The following is a 24,172-nucleotide window of genomic DNA, read 5'->3' on the forward strand; positions in this document are numbered from 1 at the left end:
TGGCATTTTTTTTTAAATAAACAAGCTCTATTTTGTTGTTTTATGCTCTCTGTATACTTTAAGTACATAGTGTGAATTACTCTCTTTTCATTGTGAATGAGAAAATGGTCGGGGGGCCACCCAGCACCCTATAAGAGGCCAGATTTGGCTGGTTGTACGGTGAGTAATGCTGATCTACGCTATACAAATAATTTACATCTTTCAGATTACTATTAGCAAAGTGTGAATAATTATGGGTTTAGGCTGAAAACTAGAGTAACACACATTAGCCTTTTTAAAATGTTTCCTGTAAAAGTCCTTATCCAGGAAGGAGGTGTTGTCTGTTAGTGCCTCAGTGCACGTTGTTTATTGTGGTGGTCACGTGACTCTGACAGCCAATGACAATCGTGTTCTGCAACCGCACAGCGTGTCATCTTTTTACACACCAGCGACCAATCAGCTGAGTCAAGTCCACCACAATAAGACAGGACAGTGAGTCCGTTGCTATTCAAAATAAAAGGGTAAAATTTGACAAGAAAAATGACATGTAGAGAGCAGCTGTATAAGAAAGGTGTGTTATGCAAATACATAAATATGGAGTAAATAGGCTACTGGGTGAATGAACAGCTATATTACTGCCTTACTGAAATGATGACATTATACCCACCAGTATTTTTTTTTCTAATTTCACCATGCTAGTTTTTGTTACACCAAATAGTCACCTGCATCCACTCAGCTAAAGAGAGGGAGAACAAAGTTTAAAATCAATCAACCATAAGGCAGCAAAGAACAAGAAAAAATGCATTAAAGTGGAGTGCATGAGTAGGTTATGACATATTCACACTGAAAACTATCTGGCTTTACATGTGATATATTCTGCTATTGTAATCTCTGTTTCAAATGTGATTATAATTTTAGGAACATTTGTATCAAACAGATCAAATTACTGAAACCTTTCCTAACAATCTAATAAATATTAAAGGGGGGGGGGCTTTGCAGTGAGGACACAGCCTCTGGGACACCCACTCTACCAGGTGCGCTGCCCAATTTAATACTTTTTTTAAAGAGTATTTATTTATTGTACTTTCACACAGAAGAAAACTCTTGTGTTATTGGGTATACCTCAAAAGTGCTGGGTGAACACAAAGCTTATTTTTCTGGGCAACAATTTCACGCTTTCTTCATGGAGACTTTCATTTTGAAATACCTCACCGGAAGTCTTGTTGTAACTCCTCATTACCTTGACAGGTGTGAAGCTCAACACGCTATGGATTTGATACCGTACGGTGGACAGTCCACCGCTGGCGGTCATACACACAAGCACGGCAGGTACTTGACGTTTTCCGTCCTCGCGATGTCGTTGATAAAGTGCTCGATGGCACCGTGCGGAGCGCGTGCAGCCTCTGATCCTGATTGCAGATCGATGCCTTAGATCATAGAGGGAAGTTTACCTCCAGCGATCTGAGCAGAGAGGCGGAGAATTGCACGGCGGTTTACACGTTGTACGGTAAGAAGCTTTGCATTAGTATCAAAAGGGTGCAGGAGAGGATGTGCGAATATTGACATGATCGTGGCAGTTATTGCAGCGTGGCAATGAGATGTTGTTGTTTAAATGCCAAAAATCCGACGTTGGATGTATTTGAATTTGAATCCATCCATGTAGGAAACTTTGATGGGACGTGAAGTAGGACCCCATTTGCAGGACATTTCGAATGGATACTGTACTTTGAAAAGCGCACAAAATACATAAAAATAGAAACGATTCTAAATCAACAGAGTTGCATTTTAACCTTCTAACAGCTGGATCCTCATCAGTTTTCTTGTGCAGCATATTCACAAGCCTTTCATTAGCATTTAAACCTCTGAAACCTGAGAAAATTGGTATGACTTCTGTCTAAAACAAGGAGGAGAAAGAAACAAAAACAAGATTAGCAACTCTGCAACAAATGAACCGCAAACTGTTTAAAAAATAAGTAGTGAAAGGTGATTAAATAAATGAATGGTAGGGGGAGTATTAGATATAATAAAAAATGGGGAAAATATCCAGAAAAGTATATTCATAGTTCTCTTAATTATATATCTAAAATTATTATTACAGAACAAAGAAAAATATATATCATTTTTAACACTTTTTTCCACATAAAAAAAACACTTTTCTTCTTATTTTCAGTTAATGTTCCTGTCAATTAAAAAAAAAAAAAATATGGGTATTATTTGGGCCATTTCTTGTTATGTTGCTTGTTGCCCCTTTCCAATTTTTTGAAAGAAATCAGGCTTATTGGCTCAGGTATCAAAGAGTTAACTGTCCAATGATTGTGCTCCATATCTGTAGCTTATCAATAAAGTCATTATTGTTTGCATATTTAAATAAAACCCACACATTACATTATGTGCTATAGAGAAAATTATTAGATATTTAAAAAAAAAAATGACCAGGAAATCATATTTATATTTATCATAATTATATATTCAAAATTAGGTTACATAAATAAAAAAACTTTCATCAGGTAATTTTATTATTTTTGTTCGTATTTATTTATTTATTTATTGTAATGCATTTATTTATTGTTTATTTCACCTTATTTTCAGGTAATTTTTCTTGTAACTTTTTAAAAATGTTTTGCTTTTTTTTTTTTCACCATTTCTTAAGTTGCTCGTCACCATCTTTGAGTGTTTTTGCACAGGTATCAAAGGGTTAACTGTGCAATGATCATGCTCCTACCTATATCCCATGAATACATTAAAATGTTATTGTTTACATATTTAAATAAAGCCCACTGGTTACATGATGTCCCATAGACTGCAGCACGAGAACAAGAGGTGCCTGCAGCAGTGAGGGGAGGCTAAGTTTAGCAGCTTAGCTCTCACCACATGTTGATTAACTGCTGGCACACTCGATGGGTAAACCTGTTTTCTGTGGTTCCTTGTCTTCATGCAGCGGTTAGTGGCAGCTGGCAGAGTGACTGTGCAGCCCTGTCTCCTCATAATAACACCACTAATCAATAAAGACCTGTTGAGGTTTGACCTGAGGACTTTGCTTTTCAGGAACATTTGTTTAAAGTTAGATATGTGCAGAATTGTGAATCTACTTATAACCTACAGCTCCTGCTGGCAGGGCAATTAGGGAAAAACTGTTGTTTTTAATGGGTTTAATAGGGTGGACTAATAAAAATGCTAATTTCAATATTTCACCTAAGAATTTTTCAATTAATGCTCTCCCATTGTGTCCTGCTTCATTTTTATAAGCACTCATCTCTGCACTATCAGATTTTGTTTTATGGTTTCTTAGAGCTTTTGGGCAAATTATTCATTATTTCAAAGATATATTCACTCTAAAACTGTAATGTTTTTTCATGCAAGGACAAAAAAAAAAAATTTAATCTGGCTTCTTCCTTAATTTAATCTGCTCCAGTAACATACATAGTAGTTAATTTGTCATGTTTAGTCTTTAATCTTGAGCCTTGTGGTTGCTGAGATATAATATTTATTTGAATACAGAGAATTTCTGAGCGGAGACCTGAAGAAGTTGGAGGGGGGGGTTCTACTAGGTTAAAGGCAATCTGCTGCTCATGTTGTAAGATAAATGCAGTTTTTTGTGGCTTAAATGTCCTTTTTTTACAATTTATTTTGTTATTTAGAGATTTACGGAGAAGCTAAATACAAAAACAATCCAGTAAATGTCCCATACATCAGACAAATCTGTGTGCCAGACGCAGCCTCTGATTTAATTTAAGTTCCCATTGTCAGTCAGAGGCAGCACTCGCCTGTGAGCCTCCCCAGCTGCCAGTTACATAATGTCATCCGAGGACTGTCACAGTTTACTGAGCAGACGGGGAAACTCAGGCAAAATTGAGCACCAACAACAGAGAAGGAGGCCAGATTACATCGTTACATAAGGGCTGTTTTTCTTCCACTTGGCTGGGATGATGCAGATGATGGTGGTCTAGAAATAGGTCTGAGTGAAGGAAGAAGGGGATGCTGCTGCATACACTATATTTACCAATGGACGAGACACACAGACGAGCCTGTAATGCACAGAGAGGCTCTGACAATCAGTTTATGGAGAGGAATATTTGTATTTCATGCAGCAGAGACTGGCCTTTGTTAATAGTATCCTGCTATCCGTTAATGTTCTCAGTAATATTCATTGTGTATGGCCGTGCACACGACAGGTAGCAGACAATGCTACATTCAAGGACATATCAGTCTAATGTCTTTTAAGAGAGGTGGAGGGGAAATGACTGATAGCTTTCCTGCTGGCTAACCTCATCAGCAAAGTGCACTATGGCATTACATGCTTCATTAGGTTGCATCTGTTTTGGATTTGTTTTTGTGAATTATTTTACGAGCAAACTTAAAATAGAGAAGTTATATGGATGTTGGCTAAAATGTAGATGCTGGAGTAGAAGGACTATTCATGTCTAAATTTGGTTTGACTTAATAGAACACAAAAAACCCTCATAAGCAGATTTTCACACTGTGGATGAAGCCTGATTAATGAAGCCAGTTATTCATTTTTTCCCAAGTATCTGCTGCTATATTTGTCAGAGTTGGATCATATTTTCAGCACTTATTGATTTTTCAACATATGGCAGCTGTATGATGGCAGTGATACATGCTGCATGCTGGTATGAGCTGGCAGTGACAGCTTTGATCCATCACATGTGATTCAAAATGGGAAATACTCCAACATGTCACATGGAGCAAAAAATCCGTGCCACGTTGCTCAAGATGATTTCAAATCAGCAAACATACCTGCATTGTGCACTGATCTTGCTCTCTGATTTAGTGATGATTTGTTGCTTGATTTTGTGTTTGCACAAATCAGATGTTGAACGCAGACCAAGACAGATAGCTTACGTCTCTTATGGCTTTATTCACTTTTTGGAAAGTAAGCTTTGTTTGCTATTACCAAATTTAAAATAGTGTTTTCTTCACAATGACTTAAAGGAACACTGTGTAAGATTTATGGCGACTTAGTGGCATCTAGCGGTGAGGTTTGCAGATTGCAACCAGCTGAAACTTCTCCAGGTTAGGATTCCTTCAGTGTTCATTGTTCAGGAGGTTTTAACCTGGAACCAAATTATCCGCAGAGGTCTCTTCCTCTCTAAAACAAACGGACACAGCGATTTCAACCAGTAAACACACAGAATAAAGCAGCTTTGCGTGAAAGATCTGTGTTTTTGTTTACTTTTTGGCATGTTGGAGACGGGCTGCTAGCCCAGAACCTGCTAATGTGTGCTCACCGGTATTGTCTTAGATCCAGATGTTCAGGGGGTTTTTACCAGGAGCTGAATCATCTACAGAGGTCTCTACCAGACCTAGTCAACATGATTGACTTTGTGGACCAGGTCCTGCCCCTCATGTAGATTTAAACAGCTCATTTGAAGGTAACATTGCATGGAATATTCCATGCCATTTCTGTGTCCTACACACTGGTCCTTTAAGTCTTTTCTTGCAAAGGTTTGAAGAGTCAAATGTCAATGTGATAACTGAATATTTTGTTAACAAGCTGTATATTTATATGTACTCTGCCCTTTCGAAACCAACTGATGCCATACTGCAACAAAGCATGTGATGATGTTTCTGAGAAAAAGACAGCTCTGACAATCCTAATGCAATCACTACAGTTGATGAAATTATTCAGCTTTGCAAACATGCAATATGACACATCAGTTTTCAAAATCTTTTTGTGGTCAACATGCTATGCTTGTTAGTTGTTTAGGTTAGCTTTGCATAACATTAATGAAACCCAATGATAATTAGCTGTGAAAGATAACCACACAGGTCGGATGACAACTCTGCGTGTTGAGATATCTATCTGCTGAAAACAACGATGTCATCCTTTTGGATATTAATGTTGAAAAGACTCTTTGTACATGTAGTGCTTGAGGGAGCCGCAGCAGCACTGCAGGAGCTGTGGGCCGCATCCTAATAACCTGAGATGACTGCAGTGGGAGCTTTAAAAACCAGACATAACACAAACATAATTGCCCCAAACACAATTGCCCCTCATTTGCAATCAGTTCTGAAATTCTGTGACGCATCTCTTAGAGTTAAACAGCAAAATCCTCATTCATATGATGAGCTATTAACTTTTTAATAAACAGATGTCACAGATGACTTTCCAACCGTATCACCTCACTTCTCTGTTTTTGGCTTGACTATATTTTTTTTCTAACAAATTGTGAGAATGTCATTTCTCAGGAATCCTGTTTTTTATGTGAAATCATTTATCAAAGGAAAAGAACAGATCTTTCTCATTTGATGAAACAACCTCAACTAAAGCTGTTATCACGGCAAAGAGAGACTCAGTGATGCAGTGCTGTCAGAAGAAGAAATAATGTAGTCATACTGAAAATCTTTCCACATAAATATATATATTAGTTTGAATTTCCAGTGAAATTGAAAGTCCTCCTCAAAATCAATGAGGATCAGCACAGGTGAAAGTGATTCCTAAAATGTGAGCAGAAGCTGAAAATGTTTCATTGTGACACTGAATAAATTAAATATTCTAATAAATAAAATCCTCTTACAGAGGTTAAAACGTGACAAATGAAAATCTTTGTAAAATGAACTTTGACTCAACATTATTGATGTTGTTTGTTTTGCAGATTGTTCCCAGCATAAATGATTTATGTGTGACCTTTTGCTTCTGTGTGACTGTGAAAACAATTTGACACAACTGCTGTGGAAATTGACCTGCGGAGTGCTCTGAAAGATGGGGACAACCTCTTTCCTGTTACCTTGTTAGCTAATTTATGATCCCTGCTCCATCTTCTTTTTTCTGTTACCGAGGATCGATGACAAATTAAACCTAATTACTTTTATTCATGGTGCTGAACATGAGTCTGTCCTTCTGGAGGACTGCATGTTGGATGTGAGAGGGGTGACTGATCATGACCGTAGTGGGTACTTCAAGCACAAAGCGGATGATTGGGTGTCAAATTGCCCCTGCTGCCTGACAGATGTTTGAGTGTGTCTGCTGATTAAGGTTTCCAGCCGACCTTTTTAGGGACCATAACAAGCTTGTAGAGAAGACCACTGCTGCGCTGTTCCCTCCAGGGGGTCCACATTGCTGTTTTTTTATTTCCCTAATAAAATAGTTGATGGATTTATCATTTGTCCCCGCAGGCATGATACTGTGAGGCCGCTGCATGAGGCAGCCTGGACGGACATGATGGAGGAGGCTGCCAGTCAGCTCGAGAGAGACCATGTGCACAGTGTCTATGACAAAATTGCTCCATATTTCAACGACAGTCGCTACAAAGCCTGGCCAAAGGTTCGACAGTTCCTGCTGGACCTGCAGCCGGGGAGCATCGTGGCTGACATCGGTGGGTGTCACCTCCAGCAGTGATGTAATCTTTGCAATCCTAGATGCTTAAATTATTAATGCATTGTTCTTGCTTATTTTTGGAGAGCTGTAGCTGACTGTCTTGTCCTTGGCAGGTTGTGGCAATGGCAAGTACCTCCACATCAACAAGGAGGTGTTCAAGCTGGGGTGCGATGTCTGTCGCCCCCTGGTGGACTTTGCCTGGAGCCAAGGACACGAGGTCCAGATGTGCGACGGGTTGCATTTGCCTTACAGAGACGGCTGCTTCGACGCTGTGCTCTCTATTGCAGGTAATGGAAAAACACACACCGCGAAAAAGGGACATTTGGATGTTGTCGGTTCCTCCCACTCAGTCACAAATCGCTCCCCTCATTTGCATGACGTCCAACCGCTGTAGCTGCCACTTGCGTCAAATTAAGTGAACTCATAATAATGATAAACATCAGTTTACCAAGAGCTTGTGTTGCCTAGCAAACCGTGTGGAATAATTTATGTGTCTTCCAACAAAACAGTGTCATCAGGAGCAAAGATGACAGCACACAACCACACTGTTCATTTGTGTTGTGTGCTGTACACATTGCACATAATGAGCTGAATGCGACTTCACGTCGTGATTAAATAAATGCCTATTTATCATTCTACTTAGTTTTGACAAATTAATGTTTTTGTCCTAGTCATCCATCATTTGTCCACCAAAGAACGTCGTATTCGAGCAATAAAGGAGATGGCTCGCACCCTGCAAGTGGGCGGACGCATCATGATCTATGTGTGGGCCATGGAACAGAAACGTCGTAAATTTGAGAAACAGGACATATTTGTTCCCTGGAACCCCAACCCTCACTCGCCCTCCAACAGGGAGCACGCCAAACCCAGACGGAGAGCCACAGCTCAGAGTGTGAGCGAAGCCATAGACAACGCTGACAAGCACAGGAAGGTTAGAAGCACATCGTCCGTGGCAGATGAGGAAGATCTGACCTGTGCCACGCCACAGCAGAGCACACAGAGACTGTGGTTCTTCTCCAGGTCTCTGGATTCTGTGTTCGACTTTGGAAGCTTAGCCATCTCCCGGTCATCCTCCAGAGACCTGAGCATTTTATCTTCACCCACAGGGGAGAACGGAGGGAACAAGGTCAGCCAGTGCGGGAGAGGACGAGGCCTCATTAAACAGGTTTCAAGCTTCTTTTCTCCGCCTTCTGTGATTGGATCAGAGGAGGACGTCTTTGACTCAGTCACAGACCTGCACAAGGGACAAAATAATCCTGGAGGCAACAACAACGGCACAGAAAACCAGAGCGTCTCAGTATCTTTAGCGCAGGAGTGTGGCTCTCTAGCTCTGCCAGATCTGGTCCCTTTCCAGAAGGAGCACCTAAAGCAGTGCGGAGATGAAAGTGAAGAAGCGCTGCAGGGAAAAGAGCAGCAGGAAAGCACAAGGAGTCCTCAGGGGAGTGAGGGGCAGGTGGAGGGCTCCTGCCTGAGGTACTATCACGTCTTCAGGGAGGGAGAACTGGCAGAGCTGATAGAGAATCATGTGGAGGAGCTTCATGTTAAACAAACTTACTTTGATCACGCTAACTGGTGTGTGGTGGCAGAGAAAGTTAAGTTGTGGAAAATATGATTTTAACTTGATTTTATATTGCATCAAATCTGCCTCAAGTTTTAGCACTGAATCACACATTTGACGATTACATTCTTGTGACTGAAAAGTGAAGAAATATACAGATGTAGCCAGTGTAAAAGGAACACTGAACTACTTCACTGCTGCACGGCTGTACCTAATAGTTAGAAAAACGTTATTTATTATTAATTTATTAGATTCTGGAACCAGCTGTGTGACAGATCTATCCACGTTTAGCACTAACTGTTGTTTTAGATGTTACGTTGTAATGGTTTTGCAGCAGCAGTGGAGGATGCACAGAGGATGGTGATTTTTTAAGTATTTATTCTTTATCAGTAAATGAAACCAACAAGCAGTGTCCAGATATTGTGTGTGTGTGTATGTGTGTTCTATTTTAGTGCCAAGAATTAGTTTTTATAATTAAACCACGGGGAGCTCCAATGCTGCTAACGATTTTAACTCTTTTAAAAGAGCATTTCTGCGAGAGATGTTAGGAAATGCACTGTTTCTCCCTTTGGACTTTTCTGTTAGCCAAAGAGAAATGTGTGAGACTGCGGTAAACTCTGAAATGTTTTAATGCATTGACTTCTGTGGAAAATTCTTTGTGTCTGCCTGTTTTACAATAATCCTTAACTCTGAATATGAGACAAAATTGCAGCAAGTTTCTGCAGTGGACTTCTTAGTAAGACTTTCTGTGAACTGTTCTTGTGTAATCTATCATAACACTATCGTAAGAAGAGCTCAAAGTCGTGCAGAATATCTTCCAGAACATTTGTGCATTTGCTCGTTGCATTTTGTTCTCCAAGTGTTTCAGAGAATGTGTTGCCAGTGTGCGTGTGCTTGATGTTTGTAATCGTTGTTTACTGTCTTGTGTTGAAGTAACAAACTGAACTGTACCACTGGTAGGTTTCAGCAAATCAACTGCCTCATATACTGTGAATAAACATTGCACTGTAACACAATTATGTCGCTGCTTGATGTCAGTGAATGACAAACTTGCTAATATACCCTTTGTGCCAAGGAGGGTGCGTATCCTTATCAGTACAGTATGTGTGGACCAACTGTGTTTGTTCTCAAGTGATGCTGGTACCTTAATGTCTTATGTGACCTGATGTAAATACTTGTTGAGTTTTAAATTTGTTTTACCTTATTAAATATTTTTGTTCATGAGACGTGTTAGAGCATTTACTGTCATGAGGGTAATAATTTGATCTTGTTAGTGACAACCACAAAACGTATTGTTGAATAACGAAATATTTAATAGTTACACAGATAAGTCACAACTATAGAGGTACTCATATAGTATCTTGGTGAGGTAAACAGTTGTCATAAACAATTTCTCCAGGAGCTGAAACTATTGTAAAAAAAATCAGAGCAGATGGTTGAATCCATTGTTTCTAATATCTTTTTCATAATTCTTTCATTAGATAATGCAGTATAATTAATGATTAGTTGATACAGCATAACCAGATTATTTTGTTACCAAGTAGAGAAGGAAAACTTCACCCCCCCTTTTTTTCAGTGTGTCTCTGGTGAACAAAGAATCCAAATATTAATTTAAGTAATTCACAACAGCAAAACTATATCAAAACATCTATTTTCAAACTCTCACACAACTCATGCAGAACAATCCAAGTCTCATTTATTCAACGGTGGCGGTAACAGTACTTACCAAACAGACAGCCTTTAACAATGGGGAGCTGAACATAAAGTGAACCTTATCTATGCTCCCTTCAAAGCCAGACTCCAAAGATAAAGACATTTGACCTTGTCAAACATGGGAGCTGCTCGTCTACCACTGCCTTGATTGGTAGATTGCTTGTGTTAATATGTGACTTTGGTGAATCAAAGCTAACCCCTCTAAACATAAAAAGTCAAAAACTAACTGATCTAGTCCATGGCAGACCAGCAGCTTCTGTGTTCAGCGAGGTAAAATTACAGCTTTTGTCAGTGGAATCTGGTTTTATACAGAATAGTGTACAGTGTAGATATGTTTCACTTTCAGTTAAGTTTTAAATATTAAGCTTTTTACAAAAAATTGTGTTTTGGATGTATTCAGCACACGACTGGATAAATGAGACTTATGTTAGACTACATGAGTTGCGTGAGAAATTGTTGTTTTGACATGTAGGTTTGCCATTGTTAAATGTGGCCCGCGTTCATTAAGTATTTTCTCTGTTTTGGATTCTTCGTCACTGGAGGCATGTGAGAAAATCATGAATTAAACGTGACACGAGGGGAGTCATTGATACATGTGGTCATTTAAGAGTGGGGGGTGGGGGAGGGGGTATTCCTTTAATATTGGCATTGGCTCCTAAAGCTCAAGTAGCAGGTATACTTTGAGGGTCCTTGATTTCGGGCATGATGGTTTTACATCCGACACTCCCTCCAAACCTGAAATATGAAGAACATGAATGCAATATCCATACATTAGTCATTGTATACACTGTTAAAGTAAATAATTCTGTATTGAAAGGGGTCCTAAAACATGGTTTGTTTAGCAGTTATGTGTCCTGTACCTGAGTCGCTGCTCTGTGGACGATTGAGTGTCTGATGGCCAGTTTGTCGATGTCTCTCGAGTATCCTCCTCCGATAACAGCAGCTACGGGAATGCCTCTGCTCACCACAGTCTTCATCACGTACACATCTCTCTGATACAGCCCTAGGAGATACTCACATCTCTCATTCAACAGTGTCTAGAATTTAAATGTAGATGGAGGGACTTGGGTGTCGAAGTTAACATTAACCTTGGTCAGTGAGACGGAGCCTCCCGAGTTCATCCTCCCAGTGAGGGTCGACACCTGCGTCGTACAGAACCAAGTCTGGACGAAATGTCTCCAGCAGCCAGGGGAGGTGTGCCTCCACTGTTGACCAAAATCATCAGGTAAGTTTCATGGAAACAAACACTGAGATTACTGCCACTTATTATGAAAGATTTCTGTAAAAATGTTTAGCTTGTTCATTTCAAGCCAGCAGAGAGAAAATGTAAATCAATCTCTAAAACTTTGACACATTTGGAGACTTCAGTACTCAAACTAAAATGTTGTGTCTTGACAGCAACACTTACTGATCTAAACTTTGAACACATATATTTATTACAGCCTGTGTTATCGTGCCTGTGGAGAGGTACTCCTTGTCCTCCAGCCCATCTTCCATGCTCACATCTAGGTCACTCTGTTGTTTACGGAGGGGGAAGTTTTTCCCACAATGCACTGAGAATGTAAACACACACGGCTCCTCTTTAAAAATAAAAGCAGTGCCATCACCCTGTTGGACGCAAAAGATTAAGAGTTTTAGCTCATCAAATGTAAACAAAGACAGATGCCAGAACATTAAAAGTAGCAGAGACAAGTTAATGCTACCTGATGCACATCTAAATCCACTATCAGAACCTTCCTTTTGAGGGAAGACATGCCCATCAGGTATTTGGCTGCAACTGCTAAGTCATTAAGGAGACAAAACCCTGAGCCATAGCTCGGAAAAGCATGATGTGTTCCTCCTGCCGTGCTGCAGGCCAGACCCCTCTGCAGAGCTACTTCAGCAGCCAGAACAGTCCCACCTGTCAACAACAGAGAGGCTGTCATGTAGTGTGATATTTCCAGCTGTTCGATCACCACCACACTTCAGATGTTCTTCCCACCTGTTTCATATCGACAGCGTCTCACTATGCCGTCACTCCAGGGGAAACCTGTCCTTCTTTGTTCTTGCTCATTTATTTTGCCATTCATGAAGTTGTTTAAGTATTCTTCTGTGTGCACACAGCTGAGTAAATCTTTGGAGGCAATTTCAGGGACCCACACCTACTGTGAAGAAGGAAATGCACTTTAACTGTAGACTGGAACATTGGTACATCTTTCTTTATAACTGGCTATTTTAAGTTTGTCGCCTGTTGCTTGTGTGCAAATTATTATGCTGTTTCTTTTCAACTTCCACTGTTGTTTCTTTAGTCTACTTATTCTTTTATGTGTAATTCTTTATGTTGCTGTCTTGGCCAGGACTCCCTTGAAAAAGAGATTCTGAATCTAAATGGGACCATCTCTGGTTAAATAAAGGTTAAATTAAAATAAATAAATAAATAAATAAAATAAAATAAAAACGGGGAAAAAATAAACATTTTTTCTTAGTGTCCATTGCTGCTAAAATTACATAAAAAAGTAACGTCTTTGAATGTTTTGTGTGACTAACAGCCCAAAATCAAGATATAAGGGATATAACAATGTATAACAAGAGAAATGCCAGATCTTATTACCAAAATGTCAAGCTTCTCTCAGTTGACTAATCGGTTGTATTTAGCAGTAGAAAATGATCCTTTTCATCACAACTGCATTTTTTTCCGCTGAAAATATAAATGAACGGCTCACCTGTTTCTCCGTGATGACTTGATCCTTGATTAGAAAGTGTAAAACGCGGGGAAACTTGCCCATTGGAAACCTGTGATTGGGTGGGAGGTCGCACACATACTTGCTGTGATGAATTATGGGAAGTCCGCTGGATTCCTGTCTTACCTGCGAAGGTGGACAGGTTCACCGTGAGGGCAGTCTGAATGGAGTGCGTTGTGTTTTTTAAATATACTTTACTGTATGAACTCCTTACTAGTTCAGCATGGAAACATCTGCAGGAGGTGAGTGCTGCACCGACCACAAGTCCCGCTTTTATTCGAGGTCTTCGAGAAAATAGTTTGATGCAGGTCATCACTCTGACTGGCGTTACTCCCTAATGACTCACTGTCATAACACAGAGAAACGTTATGTTGTTTTGCAGTTTGTTATGAAACCAGTGCTGAAGGTGTCGTGTCTGCTTACGGATGTGTCACTGTGTTTGTCCTCTTTGTAGTACTGCCATCTGCTGTGACGGAGTAAAAACACAGTGTGACTCATACACAGTTCATCATCACCATCTACTGATGTGAAGTGAATACTGCACATCTGCAGCTTCATCAGTCCCCCATTCCCACATATCTCCCCATGAATGCATTAGATTTCTCCTGATACAGTAGACCTTTTACACAGCAAACATTTAGCCTTATCATAGAAGACAGAGCACAGGTGAAACTGGTGACACTAACGATGGCTTAAGTATCCCAGTAAACTATTCCAGTGAGTCAACATGGATAATACAAGGGCCTTTAAGTGGAATGCAGTTATCATTAACATAAATCAATACACCTGTGCTTTTTCTGCTATGACATGTCAGAATGTCTGCTGTGACATACACCAGGTTTTTGCCAAAGATGACAGTTTGTTATTGTAATACTGTAAATTACTACCAACAGACTCACAGTAAAATGTATTAATACTTTGAAAAGTACTGCAGGGATAATTATCACTGCAATTTTCAATGTCATCATCTTGGAATATTTAAAACATCTAAACTTTGCTCAGTGCTGGAGTTACTTCATCAAATATAGGCTTAGTGATAATATCTTTAGCATGTCAGATTTCATTTAATGTTCTGTTTTATTCACGGCCCACCAAAGCATTTCACCTTACATCTATCTGTGTTTTCGGTTCCAAAATATCTCTTATTGAAACATATGAAACAGTTGGAAATAAGCATAGAAAAATGGCAGTGAATTTGGCAGGAGTCTATGTTATCCTATTCTGCAAAGGCTGCTGCTTTTTTTTTAATTCTTTGATGGGAGGAGACCCGATGCAAATGAGATAGATTTATGATTTCCATTGTGTACTCAGTTTTTTCCCCTTGATACATCAAATGATCCAAGCTCTCCTTACATTTTAAGATTTCAGCTTTTAACCCTAATTGCTCATTCTCTTTAGTGTATTTACATCATACAAGAGTTGCTGTTTTCTCTATATTGGTCAGATTTCCTCTTCGATGCTTGTCTGTACCCTGACCATCTTCATCCACTCCTCCTCTGCAGCCTTCACAGCTGCTGTCCCCTCCTGCTGTCCCCACAAGGTGCTCCATCACGGTGGCAGAGGATCATTGATGGTGTCACACTGAAATCATGTCACACTCACAGCCTGAGAGATTCTTCACTCTCATGTGTTGTAGTTTAAAGTGACAGAGGATGCTGCAGAAGGGTGAGTGATGTGATGCAAATAATTCACTTGTATTTTATAATGCCCAAAAAATCTTCAAGACATGAAATTTCACACACTGGTCCTTTTATGGATGAAAAATGTGTTTCTTTAGCTTTGCAGCGCTATATTTTCCTTATCACTGTAATGGCCTGTGATTAGCTACTTTTGTGTCTGGTTTTGCCTCTCCATCTGTCTCTGTTTTACATTGCTAGCAGGCAGCTCAAGGCACTGTCTGGCGTACTGTCGGCTGTGGGGTTCTCCCATGAGACTGTGTGTGTGTGTGTGTGTGTGTGTCTGGAGGATAGGGATTAGTGTAGCCCCCACTGGGAGGGGCTAGTGTACTCACAGGCAGATAAGAGAAAAGTCGAGAGCGTTGGCCCCAGGTGCAGATGAGAAACCTCCACACAATAGAGGAAGGAGATTAGAGAGGTAAAATCAATTACTGACTCCAGCCATGTTAACAGGCATTTCAAATAGACAGAGAGGAAAATGTGGAAGGGACTCTCTTTCCAAATGAAAGACTCCTGACAGTATATCCTGACAAAAGAAAGTGTTTGCTGTTTGCATCAGATAGAGGTTAGATTAATTCACTGAAACATAGATTCTGCTTCTGCTTCAACTACAATGTTCATCTACATTTCATCATTTTAGCTCATTTTTTGAAAATCACCTTTATTTTACCTCAAAGGTCATCATTTTACAAGCCATGATTTTTTTTTTGGAAATGCACATTTTGTACTTTTCCAGGCATCCATTTTTTCCGTTAATATTAATCTATGAATATACTTCTAAAACACGTTTGATTTGTATAATTCATCACAGTGAGCATTCAGTACCCGAGCAGATGTGCTTCTTTCAGTCTCTTTGTTGTTGGATGTGATTATACAAAATATTGTCTGTCTCTGTCCAAGCAGTGCTTGATCGTTCAAGATTTATTCAGCACCGAGTTCAAAAGAGAGACTGAATAAGTATGAGTAATAAATTAGAGGTAACCACCGTAACATTTTCACTGGCCTCCGTGCTGCTTTCTACTGTTTACTAAACTGTCTTCTGGTGTCCGGCCCGTCCCTGACATCGTTACATACTACACTATACACTATACATATCTAACAGCTTTCCCCTTGTTTAAAAAACCTGCATACACATGTTAATTTTGGTGGGAAAAGGGTATTTCTCACATGAGACTTATTTTATAGTGAATTTAATAGTGAAAACAAACTATTTTACCTTTCTTGGGACCACCTGGAACCCCCTCAGTGACCTCTGGAGGTCCTCAGACCCCTGGTTGACAACTACAGGTCTATAAAATGTCACAAAGAGTCCATGGTGACATCTTACATGCTTGTTTTGCCTGATAGAGATAAGTTCAGATAAGGAAACTGAACAAGAAAACTAAATTCACATTCATGTTAACATGTAAGCTGTCAGAACTAGAGATGATTAATAAATTATCCAAATAGTTGCTGAGTATTTTTCTGCCAATCGACTGACTGATTTCAGCTCTCGTGCAGACTCTCCTAATCAGTCTACAGTTAAACTCTATTACCGTGCAACAATATTGACAAGCAGTAGTGAAATAGATAGACTCAATGGTTGTAGTGATTGATGGCACAGATCAAGCGTGCCTAGAATCTGCCAATAGATTTTCATTCCATTCAGAAATCAATGAAATCCAGTGACTGCCTGGAACAGCAGTACATCTTAAATGGCAAAGAATCCATTTGAAAATGGTCAACAAGATGTGAAGTACACATGATTTGTAGTAAGAGTTACAACCTTAAAAACACACTGGCGTGGTTCTTTTGCACCAGTGGAGGAGGAACCACAGCTGACAGTCAGCTGTGAGCGAGCAGCAGCGCTCTGCTTCAGGGCAGCTGCTTTCAAAGCGTCTCATTCCAAACAAAGACAAAAGAAGAAGATGACAGCTGCTCAGCTTTGATCTCATTTTCTCTTCTCTCATCTGGCAAAATCATAGCAGACCAACTTAACTCAATGCTCTGAATATAGTTTTTCTTACTCTCAGAATTGTGGTTTAAATTACAGTAGAATTATTTCAGGTATCACCAAGTTGTTTCCTTGCTCTAAAGGTAGAGTTTAACTTTATTCAACCAAAACAGCCACATGTAGACTTGGCTTTAAGAACTTGTTGGTGCGTACACATTGTACATCCTTCATTCACACATGGATGGGATTGATGATTTGTTGCATGCGATGTGTGATTAAGCAAATGAATAACCCTGTCATCTCTGAATAGCCCTGTCATCTTGGCATGTATTTTCACATTCCTGGAAGCAAACACGTTTGTTGTCTGACCCCAGCAGGGGAGTGGGCGGTAAGATGTGTGCATCAGACACTGGATTCAAACATACCCTTCAATTACACAACATCACAATCACAACACAGAGCCCACAAAACACCTCATCTTCACCCGCCACCTCACAGAGCGGAAGGAATTCGCTGGTTGATCGTGAGTGGTGGCAGAGCGTGTTGCAGCAGGCGAGGACAGGGGTTGTTGTTGGAGTGAATTCATTTGTAGCTGCTCTGTGTGTGCGTGTGATTGCGACGGCCCACTGCCTCGTTCCTCCGAGACATAACCCCGGTCACATGAAAGGCCAGGCTGATTCACCTCCCATCATCCCTGCCCTCCTATAATCACATACACGCTGGGAGACAAGCTATGAAATCATTGTGCAGTCGATAATTTCCCATCATTTCAGTCAGTGTTTACATCTCCTCTCCTTATCAGCGGGACTGACATCTTCTCTCACATTAGTCATTGTTTGGGAATGTCCCGCTGTTTACTAAGATTTGGCATCTTGTCGTGTGGCAGTTGTGTGGTAGAGAGCACGTGCTGCCTGCATGTGCTGTCAGAAAATAGTAATGATTGAGCCAAGAATTCATGAGTAGAGGCAAGGCCAAGAGTTTACCCAATTGCACTTACCCAATTATTTGGCAAGCTCCAAAGTGATTTCTTAGATCTGACATTTCTGCACAATTAAACAAATTTACCTCTGCAAGTAGGGCTTTAACTAATAATTATTTTTATTGTCAATTAATCTCTTTATATTCTAAGTGGTGGGTAAAGTATTAAGATATTTTACGTAAATAAAAATATCAATACCACAGTGCAATAATACTAAAACTACTGAACTAAAATCAGCGATGCATTTATGTGTTCAGCACTTTAGTGTTGCGGCTGGTAATGGTGGTGCTGATGACTTTCGCTCTGTAGTTTAATTCATAAAATCATATTATAATGTGTTATTTTATTCATAATTACTAATAAATACTAATAGTAACTAAAGTTATGAAATAAATGTAGTGGAATAAAAAGTAGAATATTTGGCTCCAAAATGTAGTAGAGTAAAAGAATAAAGTGGCATACAATGAAAATATTAAAATAAAGTACAAGTACCCCAAAATTGTACTTAAATGCAAAACTTAAAATATACTTTACAGTTACATTCCACCACTGTATATTCTCAGTTAACTGATTCGTTGTTTGGTCAATGACAAAATGGTGAAAAAGTGTTTTCCAAAGCACAAGATGTTGTCCTTAAAATGTCTGTTGTCCACAAACTAAAGATATTTATTATTATTGATTATTTAACTGACAGAAGAGTAAAGAAACTAGAGAATATTCACATTAAAGAAGCTGAAATCAGAGAAATTTTACTTTCTTAAAATAACTTAACCCAGTCAAACAATTATCAAAATGTAATTTTGACAATACATCAGTTAATCGTTGCAGCTGTATTTGGAAGTGGTTTATACACTTGGCTCCTGTTAAGTTGTTGATGGGATTATTGCTCTTGTGTTGTTTGGTATGAAGATTGATCATCTGAGGGTCTTAAGTTCAGTAATTCATCATCTTGTCAATTTAAGTTTGAAAGAAATCGGGCACAATGAACTGTGGCCAAACCTGAATAATTAAAATATTATGAAAAGCGCTTAATTTGTGTTTGAAACAAAGTAGTAAGCCTGTATTTTTAAAGGTAATAGCTCTCATGGGGTGTCGTAGAAGCAATATGGGTCCGTTTTAAGCAAAATACAATATGTGGGGGGAAACACTAATTAGATGTTTATACCACAGTTGATTCAGGTGTGTGCACTGTTTTGCCCGAAACACTGCTCAACAGATAAAAATATGGACTTTGGGGAATCTTGAACTATTTTATTGGATACAATTATAATAACATGAGGTGACTTTTCCACAGGAGGGTTTTTTACACTCTTACTGTTATGTGCTCTTACACAAGTGCTCAAAAATGATTTGATGATTTGATTCTCAGTAATTACCTCATCTGTTTTCTCTCGCACTGTAAACTTTTTAAAGCTGATAGCGAGCTAGCTGTGGCTCTGTTCAGAAAAATTAAACGTCTGAATTCTTAATTACTGTGTTCATATGTCCAGTCAAATTATGCGATCACTTCAGACCTCTGTCTAGTTTTGTTCATTGGACAGTTGGTCTTCTATGAGAAAATGTTTCAAATGTTAAAGGAAGCAGTGTTTTATGACACTAAAATAAAATAAAATAAAATAAAATACAATATTGACACCTCAACAACCTCTGACATAATCTGAATAGTGGGAACATAAAGGCCAATATCGTTGGCGCTCTAAGACACAAAGTGAGACTGCAGAGAGAAGTGATAATGCACAACATCTGCCCAGTGGTATGCAGGGAATCCAAAAGGGGAGTCGGAAAGCAGCAGAGATATTGAGTCAGACTGTGGTATTGCTGGAATGTTTTCTAATGATGTTTACGTTTCGTATTGTACTTGTCTGCATGCAACAGCTGGGTATTGTTCAGGTTACATAAGAGAGCTGCGTGCAACAGCAAAAAAAAAAAAGAAAAAAACAAAAAAAAAACACAGAAGTACATTTCAAGCTTTTACTAATTGTATTGTTAAATATAAATGCAGCATGCTGTAAATGTTATGTTGCAGTGTTGCAGGAGCAGATAAAATGTAATTCATTCCTATACTGTAGATGTAGTTTAACCCTGTCAGTCTTTGCCGTCTTGACAGACTCACGCTTGTTCTGTGCAGCAATAACATGTTGCGTTGCTGGCAGGCAAACCCGCGACCGTACAGCCACATGTTTCAGCAACACAGCTGGCTCCATTCTCTTCCCCTCACTTTAATCTCACTGTGCCATGTGAAGACCACAGGCACTTCAGAACGTCTGCCCTGTCTTGACAGCCGTGTTGATACCACTGATAAGGAGAAAAGGGAGAGAAGAGACAGCAAATGAAATGACAGCGCAGAATGTGTTTCTCCTCATACACTGTAAAAACATGCAGTAGTTGGATATACAGTTCCTGGATTGAGTCAATATAAAATTCAAGCATTTTTCATTATTTGTACCTCTATGGCTCATAAACATTTTAACTATATTTTACTGTGATTCTAACTTTTATCAGTGAGACATTGAATCTCTCATAAATTATTTTTTTTGCACACATTGGATATTATTTTAATGAAAACACATCAAGAATTTCCCTATCAGAGGTAAATACAGATTATACAATATTTTTTTGTAATTAACAGATTTATTTTTATTTTGGTAGTTAGTAGTATATATATATATATATATATTTAATCCTTTTTTTAAAGCATAGAAGAAAAACAGAAAGCAAACAAGCATAGCACACCATGTGTAACATTGGCCACAGTCAGAGTGATTGGTACAATGCATTGTTAAAAAAAGATACAAAATACAAATACAAAAGAGTTTATGCATACAGCAAAGGGGTAATATACACAACAAGGTGCTTAATATTGCATTTAGAATGTTGGGGTTCTTATGAGCGATAGATCACAATGGCTGCACCAGATATATACTAACTTTAATTCTCTTATATGGGTCAAACTCTAATGAATGTTCCTGCATTTCTCATAATGCATATTGAAAGTGACTTTTTGTTGAACCCTCCCTGCCTGGCAAACTTCATGTGTTTAAATTTAATATCAAACTGAAATTTTAACTGCAGGCTCTAATAATGTGTTTTATATTAAAGGTCTAGTGTCCAAGATTTAGGGGGTTTTAGTGGCATCTAGTGGTGACAATTGTAGATTGCAACCAGCTGAAACGTCTCCCATGTGCCAAGTGTGAACTCCCGGTTAGAATTCCTCCAGTTTTATTGTTCAAAAGGTGTTTACCGGGAGCCAAATTATCCGCAGAGGTCTCCTCCTCTCCAAAACAAACAGACCCGGTGATTAAAACTGGTAAAAACATTAATAAAGAAGTTTCATGTTATAAATATGTGTTTCTCTGAGGCTGTTTGGCATGACAGAGACAGGCTGCCAGATCAGCACCTTCTATTGTGTACTCCCCTTTTTTCTCTGATAACATAAGATCCAGACGTTCAGGAGGTTTTCACCAGGAGCTGAAATTATCCGTAGAGATCTCTTCCTCTCCAAAACAAACAGGCCTGGTGATTTACTAAAGCAGTGTCATGTGAAAAATCAGTGATTTTCCGATGCTGTATGTTGTGGAGGGTCTGCTAATCACAGTGACTGACGCTAAAATGCCAATATTCCCATCTAGAGCCAGTTTGGTTTGTCCATTTTGGGTTACTGTAGAAAAATGGCTATAAACCATGGCTATGTCCCAGGACAAGGACCTGCTCCATATGTAGATGTAAATGTCTCAACACGATGATTCTTATTTCAGGTGATTTCTGCCAAAATATGCCCCTAAATCCTATACACTGGACTTTAAGTCCCTAAACTAAATATTACTTATTGTCTTCAGTAGATCCCAAATCAATGTATCACAATTAGGTTAGAGATTAAAATAAAAATAAAACTTCTCAGACACCATGTACATTAAAACATATTGGAGTTCTTATTTAGTAAATGAGTAAATCTAACTATATTGGATTTGCAGCGCTGAGGTGTTTTGATGAATATTTTTTACAGTGTATCAGATTGCTGTGTACTCTGGGCTGAAATGTCTTGCACAAGCTTGAGCCAGAATGTTACTTGTGTCAAACTGTCATATTTCGCAAAATCCAACATGCAAACAGACCAGAAGAGATTCCACATAGAAAAAAAATGTGTTTGATAGATTAAAATATTATGTTTGAAAACTGCCTGTTTTGAGACTTACAATTCATTGAAAAAGTATTTCATACCCTCAGGTCTTGCAATTCTTCAGTGAATGGGTCATGAACTCTGTCAGTTTCAATCTGTTACACTCTTCCAGGTAAAGTGACTGGTGGGCAGAGTGGGAAATTATCATTCTTATCACTCTGTAAATCAGCCGAAAAACAAACAGTAATATCCTCTAACACTTGTATTCTCCTTTTTCTGGAGGGGTTGGCACTGAGTGTCTCCGCCTGCTGAGGATCTGTGTCCGGGCTTTGGTATGTCTGCCATCTCTGGCAGTTTGCTTTGGCAGCGTGTCCACACCCCCCTCAGTCCTGTCTTGACATTGTTGTCATAGCGATGATCTGCAGCGGGAGGCCTTGTCTTGTTTCCATTAAATTCAGTACAGCTCTACATATGACTGCAGTTAAGGAAGTTACATTAAACACTGATACTGAGGAGATGAAAGTTTTCATTTCAACCACCAGAGGATGAAAACAGAAGGTTAAAGGGGCACACAGGCCCCACTTTTGGGACTTTTAGGATAATGTCATTTTAATCTAAATATATTTGGCCTGATCAAGTTTTTTTTACACCTGATCCTAATCCGAGTCATGTGATGTTGAGTATCTGCCGATACTGCGTCACAGTCTGATACTTCTTTAGGTGGATAATACAGCTGCACACAGCACACTTAAAGTACTTATTTTAGTTATTAAAATCAACCCAGTGTATATACTTTACAGTTTAATAGCTTTGCAATGCAATACCAGAATAAAATGTCTGCGTCCAAACAGTGCCTGAGGGTTTTTTATTTTATTTTTACAAAAATAACAAAGTAAAGAAACTTAAAATATTTTGTATGACTATTATCAAAATTCCACTTAGTGTATCATTTGTTTTTCAACAAAATAGCAAACACACTAAAATGAATTAAGAAATTACAACAAATGTCATTCTGTTTCCTTAAACTTCAAATCAGATGATTGGAATTTTATTTTGCCAATACTCTGATTCATGTCTACATACCTGCAAACCTTATGACATTCCCTTTAACCTTAGCTGTGCTTTGCATAAGCAAATGTTCATATGCAAGCACATTAAAGTCAAATGGTGAGCATTGAAAACATCATACCTGCTAAATAAAAGCATGATGGCTTTTGTCATTGCGAGCATGTTAGCATGCTGATGTTAGCATTCAACCTGTGAAGACTTTCACAAAGCCAATGACATGGCTATAGACTCATGTTAATATCCACATTGCCTAAAACAAGTCCTTAAAAGTCAAAGCAGCAACCATGGGCAATATACGATACTATGGGTCCCTGGGCACAGATACGCAAAGGGCCCCACTGCCTCTCCATAGGAGCAACACACAGAGACTTGGTAGTGGTTTGATGTGTCTTTGTCATGTTAATCTTGTGGTTTTATGTCTCGAAGTAATTTTGTGTCATTTTTGTCATTTTGTGCCTCTTAGAAGTAATTTAGTGCCTCCTGTTTTTTATGTGCCTTTTTTAGTCTTGGGGTCTCTGATGTCTTATTGAAGTCAATTTGTGTCTTAAGTAATTCTGTCTTTTTTGTCATTTTGTCTCTTTGTGGTCGTTATGTGCCTCATTGAGCTAACTTTATGTCATTTTTTATGTTATGTGTCTCTAAGTAGTCATTTTGTGTCTCCTCTTGGTTGTTTTGTCTTTTTGTAGTCTTTTGGTGCTCTTTGAAGTCATTTTGTGTCTTAATCAGGAGGTCATTTTGTGTCCTTTGAAGGTAATTCTATGATTTTTTTTGTTGTTTTGTGTGTCTTAGTGGCTATTTTGCCCTTTTTTGTGGTTATTTTTTGTCTCTGTGCAGTTTCTTTGCATCTCTTTGTGGTAATTTTGAGTCTCTTCCTGGTTGGTACTTGTTAGTTTGAGTGTCATTTTGCAAGCGGAGATCAGGGCCCATCTGACACTTTGGGCCCTTTTCAGTAATCCATCCATGGCAACAGCAAATTATTTATAATATGAAAGTGAGATTACAAAGCTGGATAAAGACATAACACAGAGGTAAAAAGAGTGTTAAACTGCCACGGTCATCAGTGCGGTGACAGTCAATCAAACTTGACTGAAAC

The 24,172-nt window shown here is 38.9% G+C and overlaps 3 protein-coding genes across 3 annotated transcripts in view; 2 read left to right on the plus strand and 1 right to left on the minus strand.

Moving 5' to 3' along the window:
• The first annotated feature begins 1,229 nt into the window (after positions 1 to 1,229).
• trmt9b (tRNA methyltransferase 9B) lies at positions 1,230 to 10,097 on the plus strand. The gene is made up of 4 exons (XM_042487165.2): positions 1,230 to 1,486; positions 7,114 to 7,313; positions 7,429 to 7,602; positions 7,987 to 10,097. The coding sequence occupies exons 2-4, from the start codon at positions 7,157 to 7,159 to the stop codon at positions 8,925 to 8,927; spliced, it is 1,272 nt and encodes a 423-aa protein (XP_042343099.1). The 5' UTR covers positions 1,230 to 1,486; positions 7,114 to 7,156; the 3' UTR covers positions 8,928 to 10,097.
• Positions 10,098 to 10,165: 68 nt separating this feature from the next.
• Positions 10,166 to 13,750, minus strand: hdac12 (histone deacetylase 12). Its single transcript, XM_088079138.1, has 8 exons — positions 13,521 to 13,750; positions 13,289 to 13,432; positions 12,568 to 12,727; positions 12,290 to 12,486; positions 12,044 to 12,194; positions 11,675 to 11,791; positions 11,447 to 11,589; positions 10,166 to 11,321 (listed from the first exon to the last, which is right to left on the minus strand). The coding sequence occupies exons 1-8, from the start codon at positions 13,617 to 13,619 to the stop codon at positions 11,298 to 11,300; spliced, it is 1,035 nt and encodes a 344-aa protein (XP_087935264.1). The 5' UTR covers positions 13,620 to 13,750; the 3' UTR covers positions 10,166 to 11,297.
• The window catches only part of stard13b (StAR related lipid transfer domain containing 13b), a 98,843-nt gene continuing 88,090 nt past the window's right edge, over positions 13,420 to 24,172 (plus strand). Inside the window, exons 1-2 of the mRNA XM_088079135.1 lie at positions 13,420 to 13,548; positions 14,809 to 14,971. The gene's annotated coding sequence lies outside the window, so the exon portion shown is untranslated. The remainder of the gene's footprint in view (positions 13,549 to 14,808; positions 14,972 to 24,172) is intronic.

The sequence above is a fragment of the Plectropomus leopardus genome, chromosome 6, assembly GCF_026936395.1.
Source record: "Plectropomus leopardus strain MGB_pleo_1.0 chromosome 6, ASM2693639v1, whole genome shotgun sequence".
Taxonomy (NCBI): domain Eukaryota; kingdom Metazoa; phylum Chordata; class Actinopteri; order Perciformes; family Serranidae; genus Plectropomus; species Plectropomus leopardus.